This window comes from Asterias amurensis, chromosome 8 (assembly GCF_032118995.1).
Source record: "Asterias amurensis chromosome 8, ASM3211899v1".
Taxonomy (NCBI): Eukaryota; Metazoa; Echinodermata; class Asteroidea; order Forcipulatida; family Asteriidae; genus Asterias; species Asterias amurensis.
The window spans coordinates 7,538,298-7,562,459 of record NC_092655.1 but is presented as its reverse complement, the minus strand read 5'-3'; the positions used below and the strand labels follow the sequence as shown (position 1 = coordinate 7,562,459).

The 24,162-nt window shown below is 38.3% G+C and overlaps 2 protein-coding genes and 1 pseudogene across 2 annotated transcripts; 1 reads left to right on the top strand and 2 right to left on the bottom strand.

The window, feature by feature from the left end:
• LOC139940892 (uncharacterized) overlaps nt 1–24,162 on the bottom strand; it is a 75,472-nt pseudogene that overhangs the window by 9,446 nt on the left and 41,864 nt on the right.
• On the top strand, nt 314–9,624 carry LOC139940886 (sushi domain-containing protein 2-like). Its single transcript, XM_071937264.1, has 2 exons — nt 314–445; nt 5,158–9,624. Exon 2 carries the CDS (start codon nt 5,159–5,161, stop codon nt 8,573–8,575), a length of 3,417 nt encoding a protein of 1,138 aa, XP_071793365.1. The 5' UTR covers nt 314–445; nt 5,158; the 3' UTR covers nt 8,576–9,624.
• On the bottom strand, nt 15,577–22,144 carry LOC139940895 (nondiscriminating glutamyl-tRNA synthetase EARS2, mitochondrial-like). The gene is made up of 5 exons (XM_071937278.1): nt 22,024–22,144; nt 21,386–21,461; nt 20,609–20,714; nt 19,799–19,965; nt 15,577–19,002 (listed from the first exon to the last, which is right to left on the bottom strand). Exons 2-5 carry the CDS (start codon nt 21,431–21,433, stop codon nt 18,901–18,903), a joined length of 423 nt encoding a protein of 140 aa, XP_071793379.1. The 5' UTR covers nt 21,434–21,461; nt 22,024–22,144; the 3' UTR covers nt 15,577–18,900.

The following is a 24,162-nucleotide window of genomic DNA, read 5'->3' as shown; positions in this document are numbered from 1 at the left end:
CACGCAAGTGTATGTGTATGTACATACAACATTGAATAAATTACAGTAATTATGAACTATACAGTGCTAACACATATTGATGTATGGGTTAAAAAAATATATAAACAAAAATTTATATCTATTAATATTCTTTATCCCGATGCAAATTTAACATCTGTTACTATGATTTCTGCAAAACAACACTTGATCTTTGTTCATTGGAACTTGGACAGCCGACGAACAACTTTGCCAGATAAAGAATAACATTAATAATGACAAGGGGATTTCTCACTGAAGACCACCCAGTTCCAATAGGTCATAGTCCTTCCAAACCCCAGTTTCCACAGTGGGACACTGTCTGCTGGAAGTCACAATTTGCAAAGGAACGGTCTGTAGTGTAACGCAGCTAAGCTTTCTCCAAAACACCGAAAGCCTACTCTTTATTAAGTGCTAGTCAGCAGAAAAGGTAAGGACATTGTAACTCTAAGGAAGTTTGTGCAAGTTTTATGTAGTCGGAGTATTCAGGAAAGGAATATAGTGAGAAATAGGCATCTTTGGTATGGATTTTGAGCCCAGTCACAATGCTTATTTTGATTTTGCAAATCATGTCTAAATGTTTTGGATTGTTTTATGATATGAATAAATCATATGAAATGAAAATAATCATTGTTCTTATGAAGTGATATTCACAATGTGTTCACAAACCTCTTCCACCATGCAAAGTTTCAAATCCAACTTCTGTTCTTCTGTTTGTCCACTGATGGCAGATTAGATTGGAAAGGCATTGTACACTATTATTAACCCACACCTGTGACGTCATGCTATTGTTAAATCGCTGCATTATTTTGCACGAATGGCGCGATGGGTACATCTATTCACCCATTGTGCATAAAAGAGTTAGGGAATAAAGTAAATGAAGTCAATGACGCCATGGACCATATATTATTTTGTTTTTAATGGTTTTTAACACAGGTTAATAGAGCTACACATGTATTGCAAAATGATCGTTAACACTTTCCACAAGTGAACAGCTACATTATTAAATTATAATTTAGCTGAGATGTTAAAAAATAATTATAGAACTACAACAGTAATTTAAGCAGGTCTTAAAGTCAGATAAATCAATTTCATTTTAACCAGTATTTTTGTTTTTGTTTTTATTAATTCAAAATGCTTAGTTTATCATACACAAACATGGTAAGTGAGTAAAGTCCCTAAAATTTAAGATTGCAAAGAAAATTTTTTCAATATCATCATAAAATAACAGGAATTCAACTGAAATTGTTGATCATAAAGGTAGCTTAAACTTGTTTATTAAAAACAAATCTGAAACTACAGGCTTGTACGCGGGTAGGTCACTTCTTTTATCTTCACCTTTTGGGTTTTTTTAGACCGAGAAAGTCGGCTACAACATCATCTGATAGTCTGTTTCTATCACTAACTTGCATAAATTTATTTAAAGTCAAGAAACAAAATCACTTATCTGCTGCCACTTTCGCTCCCGATCTATGATGCCACTATCGAAGGAACGAGCATTATTTCCTAAATGTTGGTCTTCGTCCATTGTTCACACACCACCAGTGGTGTTCACTGGAGTGAACAAGCTTACGTGATACATACAAACAATTGACTTAAAAATTAAACAATATCGCGCCATTCGTGCGAAATAATGGAGCGATTTTAACAATAGCATGACGTCACAGGTGTGGGTTAAGTCGCATAATGCCCTCGGTGAACGCGCCATTCGTGGGTACGAATGGCCCTCAGGCTTCGCCCTCGGGTCATTCTTACCCACGAATGGCGCGCACCTCGGGCATTGTCCTATGCGTAATTACTCAAAATATTTATTAGTGTCAAACCTTACTTGGTTACGAGTAATGGGGGGAGGTTGATAGTAGTAGTTTTGTAGTAGTAGTTCTGTAGTTTTCGAAAAAGAAGTAATTTTTTCACGAATTTGATTTTGAGACCTCAGATTTAGAACTTGAGGTCTCGAAATAAAGAATCTGAAAGCACACAACTACGTGTGACAGGAATGTTTTTTTTTTCTTTCATTATTATCTCGCAACTTCGATGACAGATTGAGCTCAAATTTTCACAGGTTTGTTATTTTATGCATATGTTGAGATACCAACTGTGGATGGCTAGTCTTTGCTAATTACCAATAGTGTCTTTAACTGCTGTGGAAGGAAAGATAATTTAATGCAGTCCCCTGATCCACAAAGCAAAAGTAGAAGTCCCTTGCCTACTGATTAGGTGGTAGATTAACAATCTTCAATTTTTCTGAATGCACTCTGTAAAAGTAGATTGTACTATTTGAAGTCAGTACGCACCCTCTCGCACTCAATTGTTCTTCTGCTAAGTCCCTTTGAACTATTCCTAACACTTCCTCATCATATGGGAACCGTGCCTTTTCCGCTTGTGCTACTAAACTTTGGAACGCTTCACCTAACAACATCAGATGCTGTAGTTCTCTATCATTCCTTAAAAACTTGCTGAAAACTCATTTAAAGGCCCACTATTGGTATGGTAATTACTCAAAATAATTATTAGCATAAAACCTTTCTTGGTAACGAGTAATGGAGAGAGGTTGATATTATAAAACATTGTGAGAAACGGCTCCACTAGTAATGTAGTTTTCAAGAAAGAAGTAATCTTCCACTAATTTGAATTTGAGACCTCAAATTTAGAATTTGAGGTCTCAAAATCAAGCATCTGAAAGCACACAACTTTGGGTGACAAGGGTGTTTTTTTCTTTCATTATCTCGCAACTTCCACGACCGCTTGAGCTCAAATATTCACAGGTTTGTTATTTTATGCATTGTTGAGATACACCAACTGTGAAGGCTAGTCTTACACAATAATATCAAAGTCTTATATAATAATATCGAAGTCTTATATAGCGCACATATCTACCAAACAAGGTACTCAAGGCGCTGAGTATATACAAACTTTAAGAAAGATATGTTATTGCAGTGATGAATTCTGAGACCCAATTATTTAGCACCTTATAAGGGTTTACAAGGTGCTATGGCGCATTAAGCAGCCACAACCAGGAACACCGGGGCGAACCCCTTCTCTTTTCGATAAGTGGACTGGGTTCTTTTACATGCGTTACACAACACATGGGACCAACAGCTTTACGTCCCATCCGAAGGACAAGCAATAGTTAAGTGTCTTGCTCAACGACACAGTGTCACGGCTGGGGATTCGAACCCACACTCTGCTGATCAGAAACACCTGAGTTTGAATTCGGTGCTCTTAACCGCTCGGCCACGACACTTCCACAATTACCAATAGTGCTCAGTGTCTTTAATTAAATCCACAAACACTTTGCTTGTAATTGTCTTGACTAAGATTATTCATTGTATAATTGTCATTGTATTCTGTTTTTCTTTTTTTTTGTACATGTAGATGTTTTGTTGTTTGGTTCCTTGCTCTGAATAGTGTCTTGTACACTAGATAGATGGCCCATTATAAATGTAGTATTATTATTCATATTTTTATTATTATGATACCAGCTTCAGACCTGGAAAAAAAATAAAAATACTTTCATTCCCTTTGTAAAATGTCAATAATGAAACATTTTGGTTTCCGTAGGTGCGTTGCCTGGCCTTTACTTATCAACCACTAACCCCGTTTGTTAGTCAGAGATAAAGTCATGTTCAAGTCTGTGATGGTGGTTTTTTGGCTGCCTGAAACAGCGCCCTCTTCTTAAAACAAACCTTTTGAATAGGGTTTTGCATTACCACTACAGACAAAACTAATAAAGCACAATCTTAGACTTGAAATGACAGGCTAAATAGGCTGGTCATTGCTGTGTGTGTGTTTTTTTTTGTTTAAGTTGATTGGTCTATGAATATTTTCTACCTTCATGATTGGTTGGATATAGTCCTGGACAGAACGACACTCATAAAGCCACGCTGACATACATGTTAAGTTTATCGGTTTTAATTTTAAAGACAAATGTTTTTTTTGCAAGTTTTTATACTTAATGTTAAATTTGCATCGGGGATAAAGGTTATTAATGTTTTTTTTTATACCATACATTGATGTGTGTTAGCACTGTATACTCAGTCTTCCCCCCCCCTCCCCTGAGTCATGTGAAAAATTATCACAGGCATATTACTCGGGTTTGAACCCATGACCCCTGCAATTCTAGAGCAGTGTCTTACCAACTAGACTACTGAGATTGCCTGATAGCTAGAGGCAGTTTGAAGTTTGTGCTTGTTTTCTTACCTTTATTTTCCTGAAAGATGATTTTTAAGTGTAAATTGATTCATTACCCAATGGAGATCGATCCCCTGCCTTTAAAATAATTTGGTTTTGCTTTTAATATAATACAATTGAGCAAATCTGGTCACTAGTCTAACAGAAATTGATGGAAATGGCTGAAATTGCATACAAAACAAATAATAGTAGGAGGGCCAGCAATGTACAGATTTCGGGTCCCGTTGAAATTTCATGTTAATTTATGGCAACCATTATAAATGCATTCTTATGGGTCCCTAGATCAATAAAAATGATGTTGCCATTTTTTCTATTGACCTTTAGCAGGGATGAGATTCTTCAAAAATTAAAAGGTCTGAAAATTTATCGTAGGTCTGAAATAATCAATTGAAATCAGGCATGAGAATGGGTGATATGATAAAAAAAACAGGAAAAAGATTCAGTTGATTGGAAATGTCAATATTCCATCATAGTGTGTGCGAACACGAGCGCGTAGCGCGAAGTCTCTTACGGCCGGGGTCCAGCATGTCCAGGGCCCGCTTAATCAGGGCCCAATTCTTAAAATAAAACAGGTAAAAGAGGGAAAGTCAAAATGTTGGAAGTGGAAAAAAAGGTTGGATTTCTAAAATTCAAATGTCGGAATTCCGCCAAAAGTCGGAAGAATCTCAACCCTGCTTCAGTTACCTTAAACTGAGGTCAAAGGTCATGGGTCATTTTCACCTGAAATTCTTCTTTTTGGGCAGGTTTTTAAAGAGTTTCAAGGCAATTGAGCATGGTTATAGTTAATTTTGACTCAGTGGATCAGACTCAAACTCAAAATTTGAACAACAGGGACTCAACTACAGACAGCACTGTACAAAAAAAGTTTGCATAGGTTACTAAGAATACAAACATCCAAACTTTGTGCATGGTGATTAAAAGCGATGTTTTTGCATGATTTTTGTTTTTCAGGATGGAGAGCCTGAAGTGTCAAGGACTGTGGTTACTGGTTTTATTGATACTAGCCACATCTGAACAGGTAAAGGCTGACAATCCATCGACTCTGGACAAGCAGCCAAAATGCTTTGGCATATCCAGAGGTAAAAATTTCATCCTTGGCTTCGTTGATTTCCCTTTTAACTGGTGGGACACTATTTTCGATGACATACACCTTTCCATAGTTGTAGTGGCGTTTAATGATCAGCAAACCACTGTGACTATAAGCAGCAAGCACCATGTGGAGGGTCAGCCTCTATATGAAAGATTTGATCTTGAGGCTGGAGGGTACAGAATAACAAATGTATCTACAGAGCTGCTTATGAATGGTACAGAAAGAAGCTTCAAAGGTATTGAGGTTAAAGCTACCAGTGAGGTTTCAGTGTATGGTTTATCATACAACCACCTTTACACAACAGATGGCTTTCTTGGCATACCGGTAAGCAGCCTTGGCTTGCAGTACATCGTAACACCAGGCTTATTTTCTACAAGAGCCAACTTTGCTGTAATCGGTACAGAAAATTCCACTTCAGTTCAAGTAACCCTACGTGGACCAGTAACATTTGAAGGGCAGTCATACAGTCCAGGTGATCAGCTGAACTTCATGGTTGACAGATTAGAAGCCATTCACATACAAGGATCCCAGGACTTTACTGGAAGTCTCATTCAAGCCAACAAACCCATTGCTACATTTACGAGCTGTAGATGGTACAGGTTGAAGGAACAATTCATACCAGTCAAGAGTTGGGGACAGAATCATATCTACACAGCATTCCAAAGTACCAATCAAAACTTCTATCAGATAATTGCTTACTTCAGCGGCACCAGTGTTACCATCCCAAAGATTGGGACTCTGAATTTGAACGCAGGGGAGGTTTGGGAGGGTTGGCTTTCAGGATCTGGTCTGGTTTCTTCAAGCCAGCCAACTCTAATGATGCAGATGCTGATATCCATTAATAATATAGATGTAGACCCTTCCCTGATACAGGTTCCTGCTATAGAACAGTTTGGGTATGTGTTTGGTTTTGCGACTCCACCCAATGCTGGAGCAGATTCTGGAGGATACTTCAATTTTATCAGCATCGTTGTCAAGACAAATGCACAGGAGACTGTGCATCTCAATGGCTCTCCAATAAATGGATCTCAAATACCCGTACATGAAAACAAAGTTCCAAATACAAACTACACGGCACTCTCTGTCCAACTCCCTAAAGGAGAAGGGGTGTATTTTGTAGAGCAAACTGATCCTCTTTCATCACCATTGTCTGTTATTGTTCATGGCTACGAAGGTTATAGATCATATGGCTATGCTGCAGGTTTATCCCTTCCAAGTAACGGGCAAATCCTCCACTTTTCCACATACTACCTAAGAGAACTTGGTGGTGAAACTTTTAAGATAACTTTACCATGCTTGCAAGATGAAGTTCAATCATACAAAACCTCAAAATGCAAATTTTTAACAGGTATTGGGAATATCTTGGTGTCTGGATACTCTGTTGATCCCTACACCATCGTCTGCATTACACCAACCTTTTACATGAATGGATTTACTTCAGTCTATGTGTCTGTGGATGAAGGAAAGACATTTCCTTACTCTGGTGTTGTCTATATTACATCAGCAGAATACTTGCCTCCACTTATCACAGTCAATCAAACGCAGACATCAACTGGAAACGGAGTTATTGACTTAACAAAAGATGATGATCTTCTCTTAACATGGGACCCTTACAGTGTAGGTGAGGGAATAGAGACAGTGAATATCATAATGCAAGATTCTGATTACAACGGGGATGGCAATCCAGTCCTTCTAGAAGGAGTTTCCCTCATGAACAATGTCTTGAACAATGGCAAGATTCAGATCTCTATAGAGTTGATAAATGACAAAAGCTTAACTACGGGATGGCCATCACTTGTAGCTTTTTACCTGCAACCAAATGGCCAACAGAGCAACCCAAACAGATTTTACTCTGGAGTGAATCGTGTTACAAAGTTCCTGCCTAAATCCTGCTCATTTTTCCTAAAAAGATTAAAGAATATTCCTAAAGGCTTACCACCATGTCCATGCACCTTTGCCCAGGCCAGTGTAGATTCTCTTAACTTTGTCTTATCAAATGAGTTTATTTCTTTCTACCATCCTGGAGCAAAAGACTGCTTTAGGTCAACCACATCATCATCTCTTGGATCTGGCCAACAGTGCTGCTATGCCAAGGATGGTAACATACTCATAGGTCCCCCAGGGGGTGGCACTGCTGATCGATACAGTCCTGAGGATCATTTCTGGAAACATCAATGGTATGATGTGCTGCCATGGTTTGGCTGTTGTAAATTTACACATAACTGCAAGACGTACTACAAGTACCGTCCATCTGATGACTGCTCTAAATACGTCCCTCCTTTGCCAGCAGCAGGGACTGGAGATCCTCACATAACAAGTCTAGACGGCAAGAGGTTCACCTTCAATGGGGCTGGAGAGTTCCTGATGGCTTCCTCGATACTTCATGACCTCATCTTCCAATCCCGCATGGAGGTATACCACCAAACTAATGCCTGTGTGTACACTGCTTTTGTTGTCCAGATGAACGACTCTTCTACTGTCCAGGTACAGATTTCTAACTCCAATGAGGTGCTGGTTCTTGTAGATGGTGAACAACTACTCATGAGGTCAAGCCTTGTCAAAGTTTACCACTTCAGAGGCTTTCGATTAAGTTTTACCTCCGACTTCTCTGAAATCAGAATTGCATTCAATGCTGGTATTGCCATCATCGTGTACATCAAACATGACTTTATGTCATTTACGGCACAGCTGAATGAAAAGTTCAAAGACCAAGTCCAAGGACTTCTGGGTAACCTGAATGGAGATCCAGAAGACGACTTTCAATTCCCAAATGGTACCATCATGAATCCAGAGTCTTCCATGGAAGAAATCCACAAATATGGGCTACACTGGCTTGTGGTAAAAGAGGAATCCATATTCACTTATCTTTCCCCATATCACTACAACACTTACTATTTGCCTGATTTTTTGCCAACTTTTGATGTCCCAAACCCACATGATGTAAGTCCAGAGATCAAAGATTTGTGTGGAAGTTCTCTTGAATGCATATTTGATGCTGTGACCACTGGAAGCCTGTCTTTTGCAAATGAAACACTACTAGTGACTGGCATCATCGATAATATTCAGAAATCTTCAGTCAAACTTGTCAGTTGTGGTTTTCCTGGAAGTGTGGACAATGCAATCATGACGGGGTCTGTATATCTTGTGAACTCAACTGTGGAGGTCAAATGCCTTGATGGATTTACTCTGGAGAAGGGTTTACCCAGTTTAACCTGCCAGAGTAATGGACAGTGGTCATCTACCCTTCCCTTGTGTACCATGATGAAAGACGATGCATAAGCCGATGTAGGTCTGAGTCCATTGGCAATCATCTTCATAGTCCTTGGGGCAATCAGTCTCTGTCTGATCATTATTATCACAACCTTCTTCATCGTCAAACAGAAACAAAACAACAAGATTGCTGGTGGATCATTTGACATGCTAAGAGTAGGGGACAGTAAATAAAATACATAGGGTGGCCATGGTAAAGAATATATTGCCTTCTTACTGTCATTTGGACCTTTGCCCCAAACTAACAAACTTTATTTCAATATTGACCACAGTTAGTTCAGATGGGACATTGCTCGTGGAAAATTACTGAATACGCTTGGGAAAATACTATATTATTTGCAGAAGTACAAAGTGATTTACACACATCTGTGAATGGGTCAAACAAAATAACATCGTTTATCCCTGATGCAAACTTAACATCTACTAGATAGGCAAAACAACAAGTATCAAGACAGTTTCAAGACAGAGTCAAATATACAGTGTACTATAATCATGAAACAACACCAAGCCAAGAGCAACGCCAAGACTGCTTGCTAATTCTGAACTATATTCAAGCTGTTGTGGACAATGAGCGTTTGACCTTTGAGACATCTTCATTTTCAGCTGTATAATATGAAGAGTTGAACTAACATGGAAAATTATTCAAATGTAATTGTGTAAACAACTCATTACAAATATTAAAAGATGGTGTACACAATGATGTGTATGAACAACAACTATTGCACCTATTTGGATGAAGTGCTCACTGCTGAAAATTGTATTCTTGAAAAAAATTGTGAGTTACATAAGAACAGTTTTCTTGTGATAAGATTGTTTCAGGAGTCTTTGAAGTGGTGTTGGAATCACGTGTCTGCAATGTCGAAGATGCTACGTACATGTACATCCCTGTTATATTGATGAAGACTGTAGTTTTGGTCAAAAATTGCATCTATTAAAATATTTCCAATGTTGTGGTCAAAAGATAAACACTATTTGTGTCAATTACCAACATAGATGAATTTTCATGCCAAGAAAATTAAATTGTGATCATTTTGTGAATGGTAACATACCTATTTTTGAGAAGGATTACCTACCTATTTTTGTGAAGGGTTACATATCTATTTTTGTGAAGGGTTACATACCTATTTTTGTGAAGGGTTACACACCTATTTTTGTGAAGGGTTACACACCTATATTTGTGAAGGGTTACATGTACATACCTACTTTGTAAAGGGTTACAAATTATTGTTGTGAAGGGTTACGTACCTATTGAGTAAGAGAGGCAGATGAGCAAATTTAGGTGGGCTCCATCCCAGGGCCTTGTAAAGAGACAGATGCTTTGGTGTAGACGTTAACCATTCCTGGTGACAATGGTTGAAAATATAAAAACTAATTATAATACTGCACTGGTAGCATTAGTAAATTCTGTCAGGTATGTGACATTGCACTGGAAAAGAATTCAGTAGGGGAAGCAATGTAATTAGAAATGTAAAATGTTGTGCTTTAGCTGTTTTGAAAGTAGCTTATTAACTGTACTTTAAAAAAATATTGGACTTGGAGGATTGTTTTCATAGTTTAAGATTGAAATTAATTTCCCAGCCAGGTATAAAGTAAAAAGTATTGCGATTAACATATTTACGCTTGGAACCAGTTAACAACAACAGACACAACATGTTATTTTTGTTGGAGACCTGTTTTACTGCTTAAGATATCATGTTGGTGCTTAGCAGACTTATGTGCTTATAATAGTTATTTTGAAATTGATAACATGACATAATCCATTTAAAAAGAAAAACTTTTAAAAATGTTGACTGTTTAGCAGATGTAATTATTTTCACAGAGGAATATAAAATTATTAATTTGTTTACCCTTCACTAATGTGTGAAAGGACTGAACGTTGAATGCTTTCCAAGTCCTGACAGGAAAAACTCCAAGTGCATACTACACTTGGGTAGGAGTGCCACTCCCTGCATTCTATCACAGGTATCTAAAGCTAGTCTACTGGACAGCCCAATGGCAAGAGGTCCGTTTTAATTAGCAGAAGGTCTAATAAACAATCTAATGAATGTATTAATTAGATATCAATTAAGATATTAACAGAGTATATACTCAGTGCTTCATTTCATTTTCCTTTATTAATGGTAACATATTATTGCTGCAAGACAAGGTTTTGGTGGGTGTAGCAAGTTTGTGTGATTTAAAAGCTTTGTAATATGCATTAATGGTCTTAATATCATAAAACTAGTTAGGACAGAAACATCATTCATCCAAAAAAAAAATAAAACCAGTACAGTAGTATCAGTTAGTTTAGCGGAAATTAAACGCAAAAGCTTCTTTTTTCTTTACTCAGAAAGTTATTTTGATAAGCATTACTTTCATGCTTAAGAGATTTATGAAATTGGGCACAGATTAGATAAACTCACCATGCCCCGCAGTACGTGGCTAATCCCCATCAGATGATCATCAACAACATTGGCAAAATGGTACGTTGGAAAACCATCACTTTTAATCAACACCTGTAGAAGAATTAAAATGAAACTAAACATCAAACAGAGTTTGCGTTTGTCTACAAATGAGAATGCCAATCACAGATACCATGTACCACAATCATCATTATTAGTAAATAACTCAACTTTACTTACCGGGTCACCCTCTATGAGATGAGTGTCATGTTGAGTTTGTCCATAAACAGGATCCTCAAACAAGTCCGTCTCTACATCTAGCTAAATGTGAGAGGAAAGTTATTTATCATTTTGTAAACTTGTTAAAAGTTTTTTTGCATTGCGATTGTTTTAACCGTAATTTAGGCTCAAAACCGCACTACTCATTACAAATGCATAAGAGTAATTACACAGTCGCCACAGGTATTAGAAATTTGGTTTTCTGGTTGACTTTTATGACTTTGTACGTATCTTGTCAAATGTAACAAATACGAACAATAAAAAACAACTTATCAGGCAAACAAATACAAATTTATAGACATTCAGTAATTATAGATTATCACTGCCTACTGAATATATTTGGTAACAGCACTACATGTAATTGATTGTTTTATTGATTAATTGATGACTGATTGATTTTTGGTTGCATTAAACACTAGAATAACTGCCCTTGAATGATTGATTGATCGACTGATTATTGATTGATTGACTGATTACTGACTGATTGTATGACTGATAAATTAATCAATGGGTTTGACACTGACCTTAAATCTTATAACACTCAGCTTCCCAGAATGCCGGTGGTCTTGTACCTGATGGGATGTTAGGTGTCTGCACCTGTTGTCGTATCGAGGAACCTGCCTATTTCTCAGGGATTCTTTACGGAGCAGCTCAAGTCTTTGTTCTGAGCAAAAACAGTGGTAGGCTGCGCCAGACTGAAAATAAAGCAAAGCAGCTTAATTATTATGGCATGTCATGGCCGAGCGGTTAACAGCACCGGATTCAAGCTCTGGTGTTTGATCAGCAGAGTGTTGGTTCGAGTCTCGGTCAAGACACTTGTGTCCTTTGAAGCAAGACACTTAATCATAATTGCTTCGTAAAGTTGGGGCAAAATTGCAAAAGTTTGTTTTATTGTTGATTCTTGTTTATTGGGTGGTTATTGATGACATATCCAAAATCGGACAAGAGTTTCAAGCCAGAAGTGACCTAATTTGCATATTTAAATTAGGTGGTAATTAGCAACCTTTAAGGTCAATTATCTCTAAAACTATTCATTTTATGGACAAGTTTTGTGTTAGAGGTGAATAGAAACCCGACCCTGAGAATCTAAAAAACATAGTTGTGTTCTCGATTGACCCTTTACAAATAACTAGGTCAAAGGTCAAGAGGTTAAACATGCGTTTAATTGGTTTTCTCCACTCAAATGCATTTACATGGCATATCATGACAGTGTAATAAATACCATGAATAAATTCTTCGGGTTGAATGATTCCCCCTGTACCAATTGACTTTTATCAATGACATTCAATGAAATAAAATTCACTCAAATGACCTCTCTAACCAGCTAGGTCAAAGGTAAAGATGTCAACTTCACGTATTTCAACAATTGACCTGAGCTGGATTGTTGTCCCTTTTCTCTGGTAGCAAACCTTTAACATCCCCGCCTCCCCACTGTTGCCTCCTCTTGCCCCCCCCCCCACTCTTTGTTGCCTATAACGGTTGTTGCCTCCCCAGTTGTTTGGTCCTAAGTTGTTGCCTCCCCATGTTTGCCTCTCCCTCCAGTGCCTCCCCAGTTGTTGTCTCCCCTGTTGTTGCCTCCCGTTGCCAACACTGTTGTTGCCTTCCCTATTTTTGTCTCATCTGATTGTCTCCGTTTGTTGCCTCCCGTTGCCTCCCCTGTTGTTGACTCCCCTGATGTTGCCTCCTCTGATGTTGCCTTGTCTGTTGTAGTCTCTCCTGCTGTTGCCTCCCTTGCTGTTTTCTCCCGATTGTCTCCCCTGTTGTTGCTTCCCGTTGCCTACCCTGTTGTTGCCTCCCCTGCTTTGGCCCCCTGTTGTTGCCTCCCCTAGTTTTGCTTCCTCTGATTGTCTCTCATGATGTTGCCCCTCCCGTGCCCCCCCCCCCCTTGTTGTTGCACCACCTGATGTTGCCTCCCCATGTGTCCTCCTCCATGTTGCCTCCCCAGGTAGTACCTACTCAGGTATGGCTTCCCCTGCTGGTTCATCCTTATCTGGTGCCTCCTGTTGTTACCTCCCAACCTGTGCCTCCCTAGTTGTTGCCCCCTGTTGTTGCCAGCCTGTTGTTGCCTCCCTGTTGTTGCCTCTCTGTTGTTGCCTCCCGTTGTTGCCTCCTGAGCTGGTACCTTCTCAGGTGCCCCCCCCCCTGGTTCCTCCCAAACTTGTGTCTCCCTTGTTGCTGACTCTACCGTTTAGAGCACTGTTAATAATTATGCGGTCGTCTTCTTCACAAGAATTGTATCATGTAGAGCACCATCCACTATACGCTTTCCCACTGAGCATAAAAGGTGACCGTATTTTACCAGCATAGGTCCTCTCTGCCGTCAATGGTTATTTTGCTATACTTTGGAAACTACCTTGGAGGTTATTAGAGAGGCTATCGCCCCGGTGTTTGCTTGACATCCTTATGTAGTTTAGCTTCATCATAGAACAGACAAAGCCTTTTCTCCTACAACCTGAGTTCCATGACATACCAAACATAAAATCGAGTACTTTGGCAAACTTTCTGATACACTCCAGTCTGCCCATGCGGATACTAAACCGCGATGAAATTAGCTGTGCTGTTTAGGGCGCATCGCAACTAAGTGGTCTTTATACATTTGCTGACACGTTGACCTTTGACCTAGATGATGACTATTATAGGTCATTTGGGACAGGGTGGAATCATTCAACCCAAAGAATTAATTAATTATTTGTTACACTGTTATGGTACCACGTACAATGCATTTGAGTGGAGAAAACCAATTAAACGCATGTTTAACCCCTTGACCTTTGACCTAGTTATTTGGAGAGGTTCAATCGAGTTTACAAATATGTTTTTTAGATTCTCAAGGTCAGGTTTCTATTCACCTCTAACACAAACCTTGTCCATTAAATGAATAGTTTTAGAGATAATTGACCTTAAAGATTGCTAATTACCACCTAATTTAAATATGATGGAATTTAAATGATGGTCATTGTCGTCCAAGTTATTACACCTCTGGTGTAAATTCACTCAGATTTTCTTCAAACTTGACAAATAATTTGTGGACAGCCTAGTGAATGTTAAAATGCAAAATGAACGTAATGTCATTCTCATGAAAGATTAAAGCCACTAGACACCTTTGGTAACTTTCAAAGACCAGTGCATTTATAAACTAACAAACCTGTGAAAATTTGAATTCAATTGATCGTAGAAGTTGCAAGAGAATAATGGAAGAAAAAACACCCTTGTTGCACAAGTTGTGTGGTTTCAGATACCTTGACAAATATTTTAGTGAGAAATTTATACTTCTTAAAAAAAAAACTATGTTACTTCAGAGGAAGCTGTTTCTCACAATGTTTTATACTATCAACAGCAGCTCTACATTGCTCATTATCAAGTAGGTTTTATGATAACAATTGTTTTGAGTAATTATCAATAGTGTCCAGTGCCTTTAAGTACAGCATACAGAAATAAATACCTGTTTGTATGGCCCAAAATCTCCACCCTGATTGGGACCTGTAAAAAATAAAATAAATCAATCAAACATGAAGCCCGAATTCTAAGATGAAAAAGCTATGACTTGCCAGTGACCATGAACAAGTATCTCAAGGGTCCTGCTGATCAATCCAATGGACAGTCATCCAACACCTAGGTGTGTATGCTAAAGACTGAGTCACACTGCAGCAATAACGAAAACGATAATGATAACGACACAAGAGAACACATTCTATTGGTTGAATTGCTCCACGCAGAATACGCCGGCGCTAATTATTTAACCAATCGAGGGCCTGCATTTTTAACGCTCTCGTTTTCGTTCATGTTATCGAGGTCTGTGTAAACAGGCCTTAAGATACACTTTTTCTAGGTGTCTCAAAGCACTTGGGACAAAACAAATACCCCAACACCCCAAAAACCACGAGGAACCAATTCTTTTTCATTAGAACATGAAAGCAACAAAACCAATAATAATGTAACAATAATGTTGACCTCCATCTGAGTTGTGTGTACATCATCCTGTATGTTGAACTTTTTAATTTGTTTCTTGGCGAGTTGGACAGCAATGCTTGATCTTGCTGCGCCATGAACTGCAGTAGCAATGAAAGCATGCACAGCTCAGCATCAAGAATGGATAATAATATACATATCTTTGTATCAAAGTTATTTAGACAACAATAAGTTTGATACCTATAGTTAGCACCTTCATCTGCGCATACATGTATACCACTCCATTGTAGCATAGTCTGTAATTGTTCCTCAGCTCCAGGGACAAGTCTTGTCTGCAGGAAGAATTAAACAAAGTTCATTATTAGTTGTAACTACAAGTCAATCGAAAAAAAAATCTTACAAAATGTGTACAAAAACATATAGTACATATTATATATTGTGGGTTCAGTGTGAGACCTTTCTATGGCAGTTTCTTGGTCTACATCTTGGCTCAAGATCTGCAGATAGATCAATCCTGGGCTTACAAATGCTTTTTAAAGACCAACTCGTACGATCCAAGGCAATGTGTTCTTTTAATAATCGTTTTTTATATAGTGCTTTGAACACCCGAAGGGCGTCTCAAAGTGATTCCAGCATTATGACCCCTGGTCACTGGGCCATTGATTTCATTCCTTAAATCATCTCAGCTCCCTGGGGAGTGTATACTCAACACATCTGTGCTACTAAGCTATATCAGTCATAGGAACCATCTCTGCCCTCACAGGTACCCAATTAACCCTGGGTGGAGAGAAGCAGTTATAGTTAAGTGTCTTGCTCAAGGACACAAGTTTCACAACCAGGATTCAAACCCACACTCTGCTGAATAGAAGCACCAGAGTTTGAGTTCAGTGCTCTTATGCACTTGGCCATTACACCCCTCGGTGAAGAGAATTGTTTCTGTAAAAGTTATACATTACATTATCAGCTGTGCTTTTTTTACCAAGTTGGTTTTTATGGAGTATCTTTGCAGTAACTACCAAAGGTATACCTCTAACCAGCACTTATCTTTAATGAAGTGTCCTCAATGAATGCATTAGTTTTATTCTGACAAAGTGAAATACTGGTCTGTTTGTTTTTGGTGCAAATTTATCTTTGATGTCCAAACATGGTTGGGTTCAAGGTAGCCACTGGCCAATATGGGCTTCATTTTGAAGTCAAGTTGAATGTTACACACTCATTTTATCGTGTAAAGAGTTATTTTGTAGTATTATTTACTTGTGTTATTCAGAGCTCAAAATATTCAGGGGACCACTGGACAAAGTCCCAAAAATGTTATCCCTTGCCCACTAGCTCCACTACAGAACAAGTCACATCTACAATCTAGGTTTTATTTCAAAACGCATACCTTGGAAGATTTATAAATGTACTGAGGTTTAGCTTAGATTAAATTTTTTGTTCATCAGGAAAACATGAGAAGTGATATTTTCAGTCTTTAAAGCCATTGGACCCTTTCGGTACAGACAAAAAATAAAAGTTCACAGATTTACAAATAAATTACAGGGCTTACAGAAGGTAATGGTGAAAGACTTCTCTTGAAATATTATTCCATGAAATGCTTTCTTTTTTGAGAAAACAGTAAACAATATCAATTCTCGATATCGAGAATTACGGATTTATTTTAAACACATGTCATGACACGGCGAAACATGCAGATACAAGGGTGGTTTTTGCCCGCTATTTTCTCCCAACTCCGATGACCGATTGAGCCTAAATTTCCACAGGTTTGTTCGTTTATATAAAAGTTGTGATACACGAAGTGTGGTCCTTGGAAAATACTGTTACCGAAAGGGTCCAATGGCTTTAAAAAGCAAGAGCCTAAAAATACAATTAGTCAATTGCCACATTCACAGATATATGTAGTGTGTCTAACATGTTTGAGTGGAATGAGAAAACTAGAGAAGACCACGAGTTTGTGACTTTGTAAATCATGGGGCAAGACAAAATAAATATTTGACTTTACAAATAAATTTTATTAAAATCATAAATGATAATCTCCACTCTTTATTGATTCTTGTCATTATTTTGAATGTTGTTTGAATGCCCTGAAGTGTGATAGAACTCCCATGGAATATAAATGGTTCAGTAGAATGAACTCTCCATTGTAATGTACATGTGCCCCGATGTACACCATCCAAATTGTTCAAGCATTTTCTTAAATATCAAACACTTTTTCTCATCTTGGTCATGTCAGTGGCTAACTTGAGAACAAAAAAATGATGAAAAATGTTTGGGTTCTTGGGAAATTGATAAATAAACAAACCTGGTTCTCGATGTTGCATTCCTGTGATGTGGTCGACAAACATGATAGTGTATGGGTATAGAGTGTTATAAAACATTGACTGCTTTTTCTCGTGCTATGGTTGGAAATGTTAGAGTGGAATGTCTCAAACAAACAATTACCAGTTTGTGACGCCCCTAGATTAAGCGCTATATTAAAACTATTTATTATTATTGTAATAATGTGAGTCCCCATGTGTTTCATTTCCCCTCAGCTTTGCTGCAGGAATATAGAACCCAGCAGGATCATTACATCAGGAATCACAGTTATAACCATAGCACTTGAAGCACTCATTATCAGTACCAGTAAACTACGTGTTATGTATGGTTGGGAAAGGTCAATTGTGGGATATTGTAAGTTCCAGAGACCATGCTTGAAGATGAGCCTAAGGTTCAATTTCCACACATTACATAAATATGGTAAACTATTGTGTCCCATAGGAGAACACTACACCCTTCACTTTCATTGTTAACTTCTTACGTTATATCAGTTCTGAAATAATAAGAAGCGCCCTCTAGTGTTCATGCACAAAGCGGATAATGCCAGGCCTAGTAACATCTATCGCATCCTTGATTTACTTGTTGCAAAGAGTTATTTGGGCAAGGAAAGTCAGTCTAAGCCTTGTGTTCTTTGGGCTGCTTTGCAACTCAATTTATCAGCTAGTAATAAATACCTTGGACGGTTTCAAGTCTCTGATTGGTCATAACCCTGTCACGTGGGGGTGTATTAACGGGCGATATAAAGATGGGCTTTGGAAAAAAGCGATTAAGTGGCCCCTAAATCAGCAGACATTGTGTAAAATTAGTTTGCGCGTTGCATGCACTGTATCACATGCTTATTTATATTCATGTAACTTTCATTGCAACTTCGCGCACTTGCACGTACGCACTGAAAATGTATCAATTTTGAGGGAACGGGTGCGCGCGTAATATCTCATTTGTCCATATATGGTCTTGTTTACAGCGACATGCTACATGGACGCTGAGCGCGTGCGCCCGTTTTAACGCACAAAGAATAGCTATCAGCCAATCATTTGTCTCCTGTGACCCCAGTGAGGCGCTGAAAAGACCATTACTTAAAAGAGTCAGTGGTCTCAAAGTATCAGTAATGTTATTGACAGGAACCATCAAAAGCTAAAATATGGCCCCTGAACATGTCTGATGGCGCCAGCCACCAACCCGGTCTTATCACGCAGTGAAGACCGGGTCCTCGCACTGTTATTCACTAACTAACATGCGCCCTCTAGAGCTCCTGCACAGAGAGGATGATGCCAGGCCTGATAGCTTTTTGCATAATACAGTAATATACATGTACAGCATTTATTGTGGCCAAGAGTTAATTTGGGCAAAAAGTCCATATGTTGGCTTGTTAGGCTTAAACTTGTTAGGCTTAAACTGTCTGTTACTAGCAATGGAAGAGCAGTCTGGTAACTGGAATCATCTGCTAACACTTCATGTAGCATCTTGGACAACACTCTGTACTGATGCATTTAACCGTTGCACAACCTCAGACTTTCCTAGAACTGACATCATTTCTGCCACACTTGCTCCTCGCTGTTAAAAAACAACAACAAATGATCATATTAAAAAAATGGAACACAAGTACTTAATAGATTTGACTACGCTTGAATTATGAGACCTACTCCTTTTACATAGCACCATGTAATGGTTTAAGCCCGGTTCATACTTCCTGTGAATGCGAATTCGCATCGCATTCGCAGGAAGTATGAAACGGGCTTTACAAGGTGTTGTGGTGCAATATGTTGCCATCAAATCAGGAACACAGTGGCGAATCCCTTCTCTTTTTGATAAGTGCACAGGGTTCTTTTGGGAGCAATACACAACGTACAAGGCTATCATTGTTAAGTGTCTTGCTTAAAGACACATGTGCCACAACAGGGATTTTAACTTACACTTTGCTGATCAGAAACACCAGAGTTTGAATCCCATGCTCTTAACCACTCTGCCATGACACACCACAACAACGTAGACTTTTCAACAACTTGCCCAAAGGGCAACCACCGTCCATTACAAGTCCAATGTCATCTCTAACCAGATTAACAGTCCAAAAACCATTCACCTTTCCACCCTATAACCATAGAGCAATCCCAATTTCCTTTCCCCAAGGCATGCAAGGACACCCCAACCCAAGTTACAATCAAGGGTCACTTCAAACTGGAATTATTGTCTGGAAACAAAAACCCAGAGGGATCGATGGTAGATGGATAGAAGTCATAGTTAGTTACAATATCCTTCAGCCTATATTGATCTGAGAGGTAAAAGATAAACTGCAAATAACATCATTTTGCAATTACAATAATTCAACTGAATAGAGGAAAGTTTGAATAACCTTAAGATTACTGAGTGCAAGTCGTAGTATCTTCATGTAGACAGCATAAGGCACTCCTTGGAGCCTGTCACTAGATCTTCTCAATTGCGCTGATAACTCCTTTACATCTTCATAAACACTCTCTGGTAGGCCTTCAATCTCCTGGCATGCCTCACTCAAAATAATCTCTGTCAACAAAAGGTGAACAAATTCATCTGTTAATTAGTTGATCAAGTTAATTAAGTTAGTTTTAAGCCAATAAGCCTCTGCTTTGTCAAGATTGTCTAAACAGGTGAAATTGAATATTATTTCTTGTATAATCCGCACTGAATGTTTACTCCAAGCACTGCATTCAGTGCTTTACCTCGGCATGTGAAAATATAAATCCAAAGGCTATTTTATTTGGGTTGGATTTGAGTCAACATCCCTGCATTCTAGTAACAGCTATCTTGAATGCTAGACCATAGTGAGTCCAGTCATGAGAGGTGTGTTTGAATCAATGTAAAACTTGCTATCAGGAAAGGGAGAAGTAGCAAGCATGATACTTCATGGAGGCAACAAAGGCGATTACTTCAATGCGCCTTGCCATTGCCTTGGTGCCCCCTATAAAATGTATTAATCAGTAGAAATTAAGTTGCCTCAAGGAGATGCCCTTTGATAGGTAAATTCTGCCTTGCCCTTTTACATGATTGCAGTTACCAGGCCAATGTTCATGTAGCCTAACAATTGTCCAAACCTTTACTACTGGTTTTTTTGTGACTGAGAGTCTGTGAAAGTGTTTCCATCATGAAACGAATGTCTGTCCCTACAATGCATTGATGATTTATATACCTGCATTCTCTGAAACAGCGATAAAGTCTTCCCTTCGTCCATCTGGTCTCAGCCAAAGATAACTGTAGTCTGGTTGACATAGATCATATATCCTGCTTATATGGTTCTGAAAGAATCAGGAAAAAACAACACAATTTCAACTGCTATTTATATTTGTGTATATATTGAACAACTCTCAACACGGTAAACAAACTGATGATTTAATAGATGTTAAATTTGCATCGGGGATAAAGAATAATAATTTTTGGTTTTTACCCATACACCGATGTGTGTTAGCACTGTATATTCAGTACTTTCCTGAGTCTTGTAAAAAAATATCACAGGCATGTTACTCGGGTGGGATTCGAACCCACGACCCTTGCAATTCTAGAGCAGTGTCTCGCCAACTAGACTACCGAGGTTGCCCGGTAGCTAGAGGCAGTTCGAATCCTATGTTTTGGCAGCGGGCACCGCAACGATATAATAGATGTTAAATTTGCATCGGGGATAAAGAATATTAATTAAGTGATGATTGACAATAAACTGATCAGTTAAAAGACTTATTGAAATAGCCAACTATCTAGTAGCCCCAATTTTCTAGCTGTTAAGCAGAAATACTGCTTTGCTAATAAGCAATAATTGGGTGGGGCATGTTATATTGGCTGGTAACCTGTTTCTGTTAAGCAATGTTTGTTTGTGCTTAGCAAGTAGTTGTGCATACAGGCTTTATGAAAATGGGACCAGTTCAAGCATGGATCACCGTATTGACAATGTGGGATAACAAAATGCTAAGCGTACCTTCCTTGCTTCAAGGACCCTCAGGAGATACTCATCTGTAAGTTCCATCGTCTCTCCCCTTCTTCCATCTTCTCTTCTAGATAGAAAAAAAGACACTTATTAAAAACAATCATAATGTAGAATAAAATCATTAGGATTATTCACAATTGACATGAATAAGGGAATAAAAGTGTAGTGACGAATTCTTAATCGCCTGTTTAAAACCGGCAGTGCATCAGTGAAAACAATAAGTCTGGTGGTTAAACCAAAATATTTCATTTCTTCAACAAAGAACGGGATGCGGCTGTTTTAATGTATTTAAAAAAAAAAAACAGCCATATCATCCATAGCCCATTCAACAGAATAAATGGGCTGGTTACAATAAGCGACAAATTAAGGCAACAAATTAGGAGATACATTTACTACAAGTACATCAAACAGTTGACTCAAGGAAATGCAAATACATGTGCAGCACAAGCTAGTAACCCAAGAGAGTAGTTAAATGTCTATCAGTTAAACTGAAGTAGAAAGTTATTTTACAGAATATGGAAACACCAAGTTTAAATTGACTGCTGCAACCTCTTATAATATTAACACAAAGAAAAAAAAGCAAATTTCTTAGAGTTTTCAACCAAAATGGTGCCATAAATGTTCATCACCTACTCTGTTTTTAGCATGGCAAGCTTTTCTCGTAACTCTGAAATAAGTCTGCATCTCCCCTTCTGATTGGTCAGGAGATGTATCATGTGACTCCTGTTAACATCTGGTAGTAAGTCCATATCCAAGACTGCTGAATGGGTAGACACTTGACTTAAAGAAAACTTGAAAAACAAATAAATAAAAAGTAAACATTTTATCAAACATCAAAACATTTATTTGCACAAAATGTTTCACTTTTCAGTTGTTTTTGTCAGTTCACCAGAGTCCACATTGATATGAAACATCTTTGGATAATTCCTTAAAAAAGGACCAGATTATATTGTCCTTCCAGTCACGGTTTGATTTGACATTAAGATTGTATTCAAATTGGGTGGCTGTGGCTGCAGCTGTTACTAAGGTTGTTGCCATGGTAGCCTTTGCTTCAATGCATGATGAAGTGGTGACCAAGCCACAGACATAGCTACAAGTTGGACTTGGAAATGGTTTAGACCATGTTAGAACTGGCGGCTACAGCTTCAGCTTTGGCTGTGGCTGTTACTAAGGTTGTTGCCAAGGGCAGCCTCATATACTTAAATGCATGATGAAGTTGTGACCAGAAGCCACAGCCATAGCTGCAAGTTGGAAATGGCTTAGACCATGTCAGAACTGGCCGCTACACCTACTTGGTTGTATTGCCACATCATTGTGCGTTGGAAGCACAGACATAAAGAACCTACATGTATAGACGGACAGCACCTATGGAAATCAACGTCCAGATACCGTAATTGTGACGGCACCAGACTCTACCCCAAACCGTGGGCAATATCTGTGAAAACGCAAGCGAAATCACATGTGCAGCAATGGGCGAGTGAAGAGATGACAACAGAAAATGTGTGTTTTTAGGTAAACAAATCACCAAAGTCTAGGAAACAATGTAAGATCACTAGCTAGATACCCTTTCTGCCGTTTGTTGTTTGCTGTTACTCCTCCTCTTTCTGAACTTGCTCCAAAACGATGAAAGTAGAAGAATAAAAAAAATAAAAAATGTTCGTCACACACTTTCCGACCAAAAGGCGCGTCGATGCGTGTTTTGCGCCGGGTGCTGATGACGCAAATACGATATCCCCCTTGGCTTCGCCTTTTTGACGATTCACATTTTGTGTATGTAATTGACCTACAATCAATCTTAGTTGATTTCTACTAGACCAACCTGTTGGATAAGTTGCTGCATGTTTCTCATTTCTCGATTCTCCTGAAAGCCTGAGCCACAAAATGTGATGAAATTGACAAGAGCCTCTGGCAAGAAACCTGCATCCTGAAAAAAACCCACAAAAAAAACAAAACAAAAACAGCATTAACACTTTATGAGAAGGTCCACTGCATCAAGTGGAAGCAGCATGTTTGTAAACCTCATGTTACTTGCTCATTTTGTTTTATTTCAAATCTCGTAAATATGAAAATAAATCTTGATGCAAAAGATGTCACTGATCTAAAATGCCAGAGTACCCTCAAAGACTTGAAAGAGGTCAAATGTAGGTTGATCATTTACAATGTGGTAACTTTGGTACAATGCTGTCCATCCTTTCTTTTTAAAAATTGATTTATGTCCGAGATTGCCACATTCTAGTCCATGACGTCATTGCAATGAAATGAAATCTAAGATATGAACTCGTATTGATATAGACCCCTGACCTAAAATATCAAGAATTCAACAGGTGAAAAGAATTCTGGAAGAAAACACTGTCATTTTACCAGAATTTGGGACTTGAGTCTATAACTAGGACTCAAGTCATTTGAGTTTTTGATTATTGCGGGCACTGTCTAACTGAAACCCTGGACTTGACTTGAGTCTTAACCTGAATGAAAAGATGATGACAACTCTACCTCTCGCATAATGCAGCTTGTAAATCTTTTTATTAATGTTTTCCCTTAAGGAGGAATTTTATTAAAACTAGTCACTGTACAAAACTACACAAGCTATTTGTAAAACCAACTACTGTTAGAGCAATTGTAAATCTTCATTACTATTAAATATGTTTAGTTCTTAAGACTAACCTTAAAATGTTGCACATAGATATCCCCCTGACGCTTTGATAACTTACTTCCATCTCTGCATGCATAAAATAAACAAAAAGAAAACAACAAATTATATTATAAAT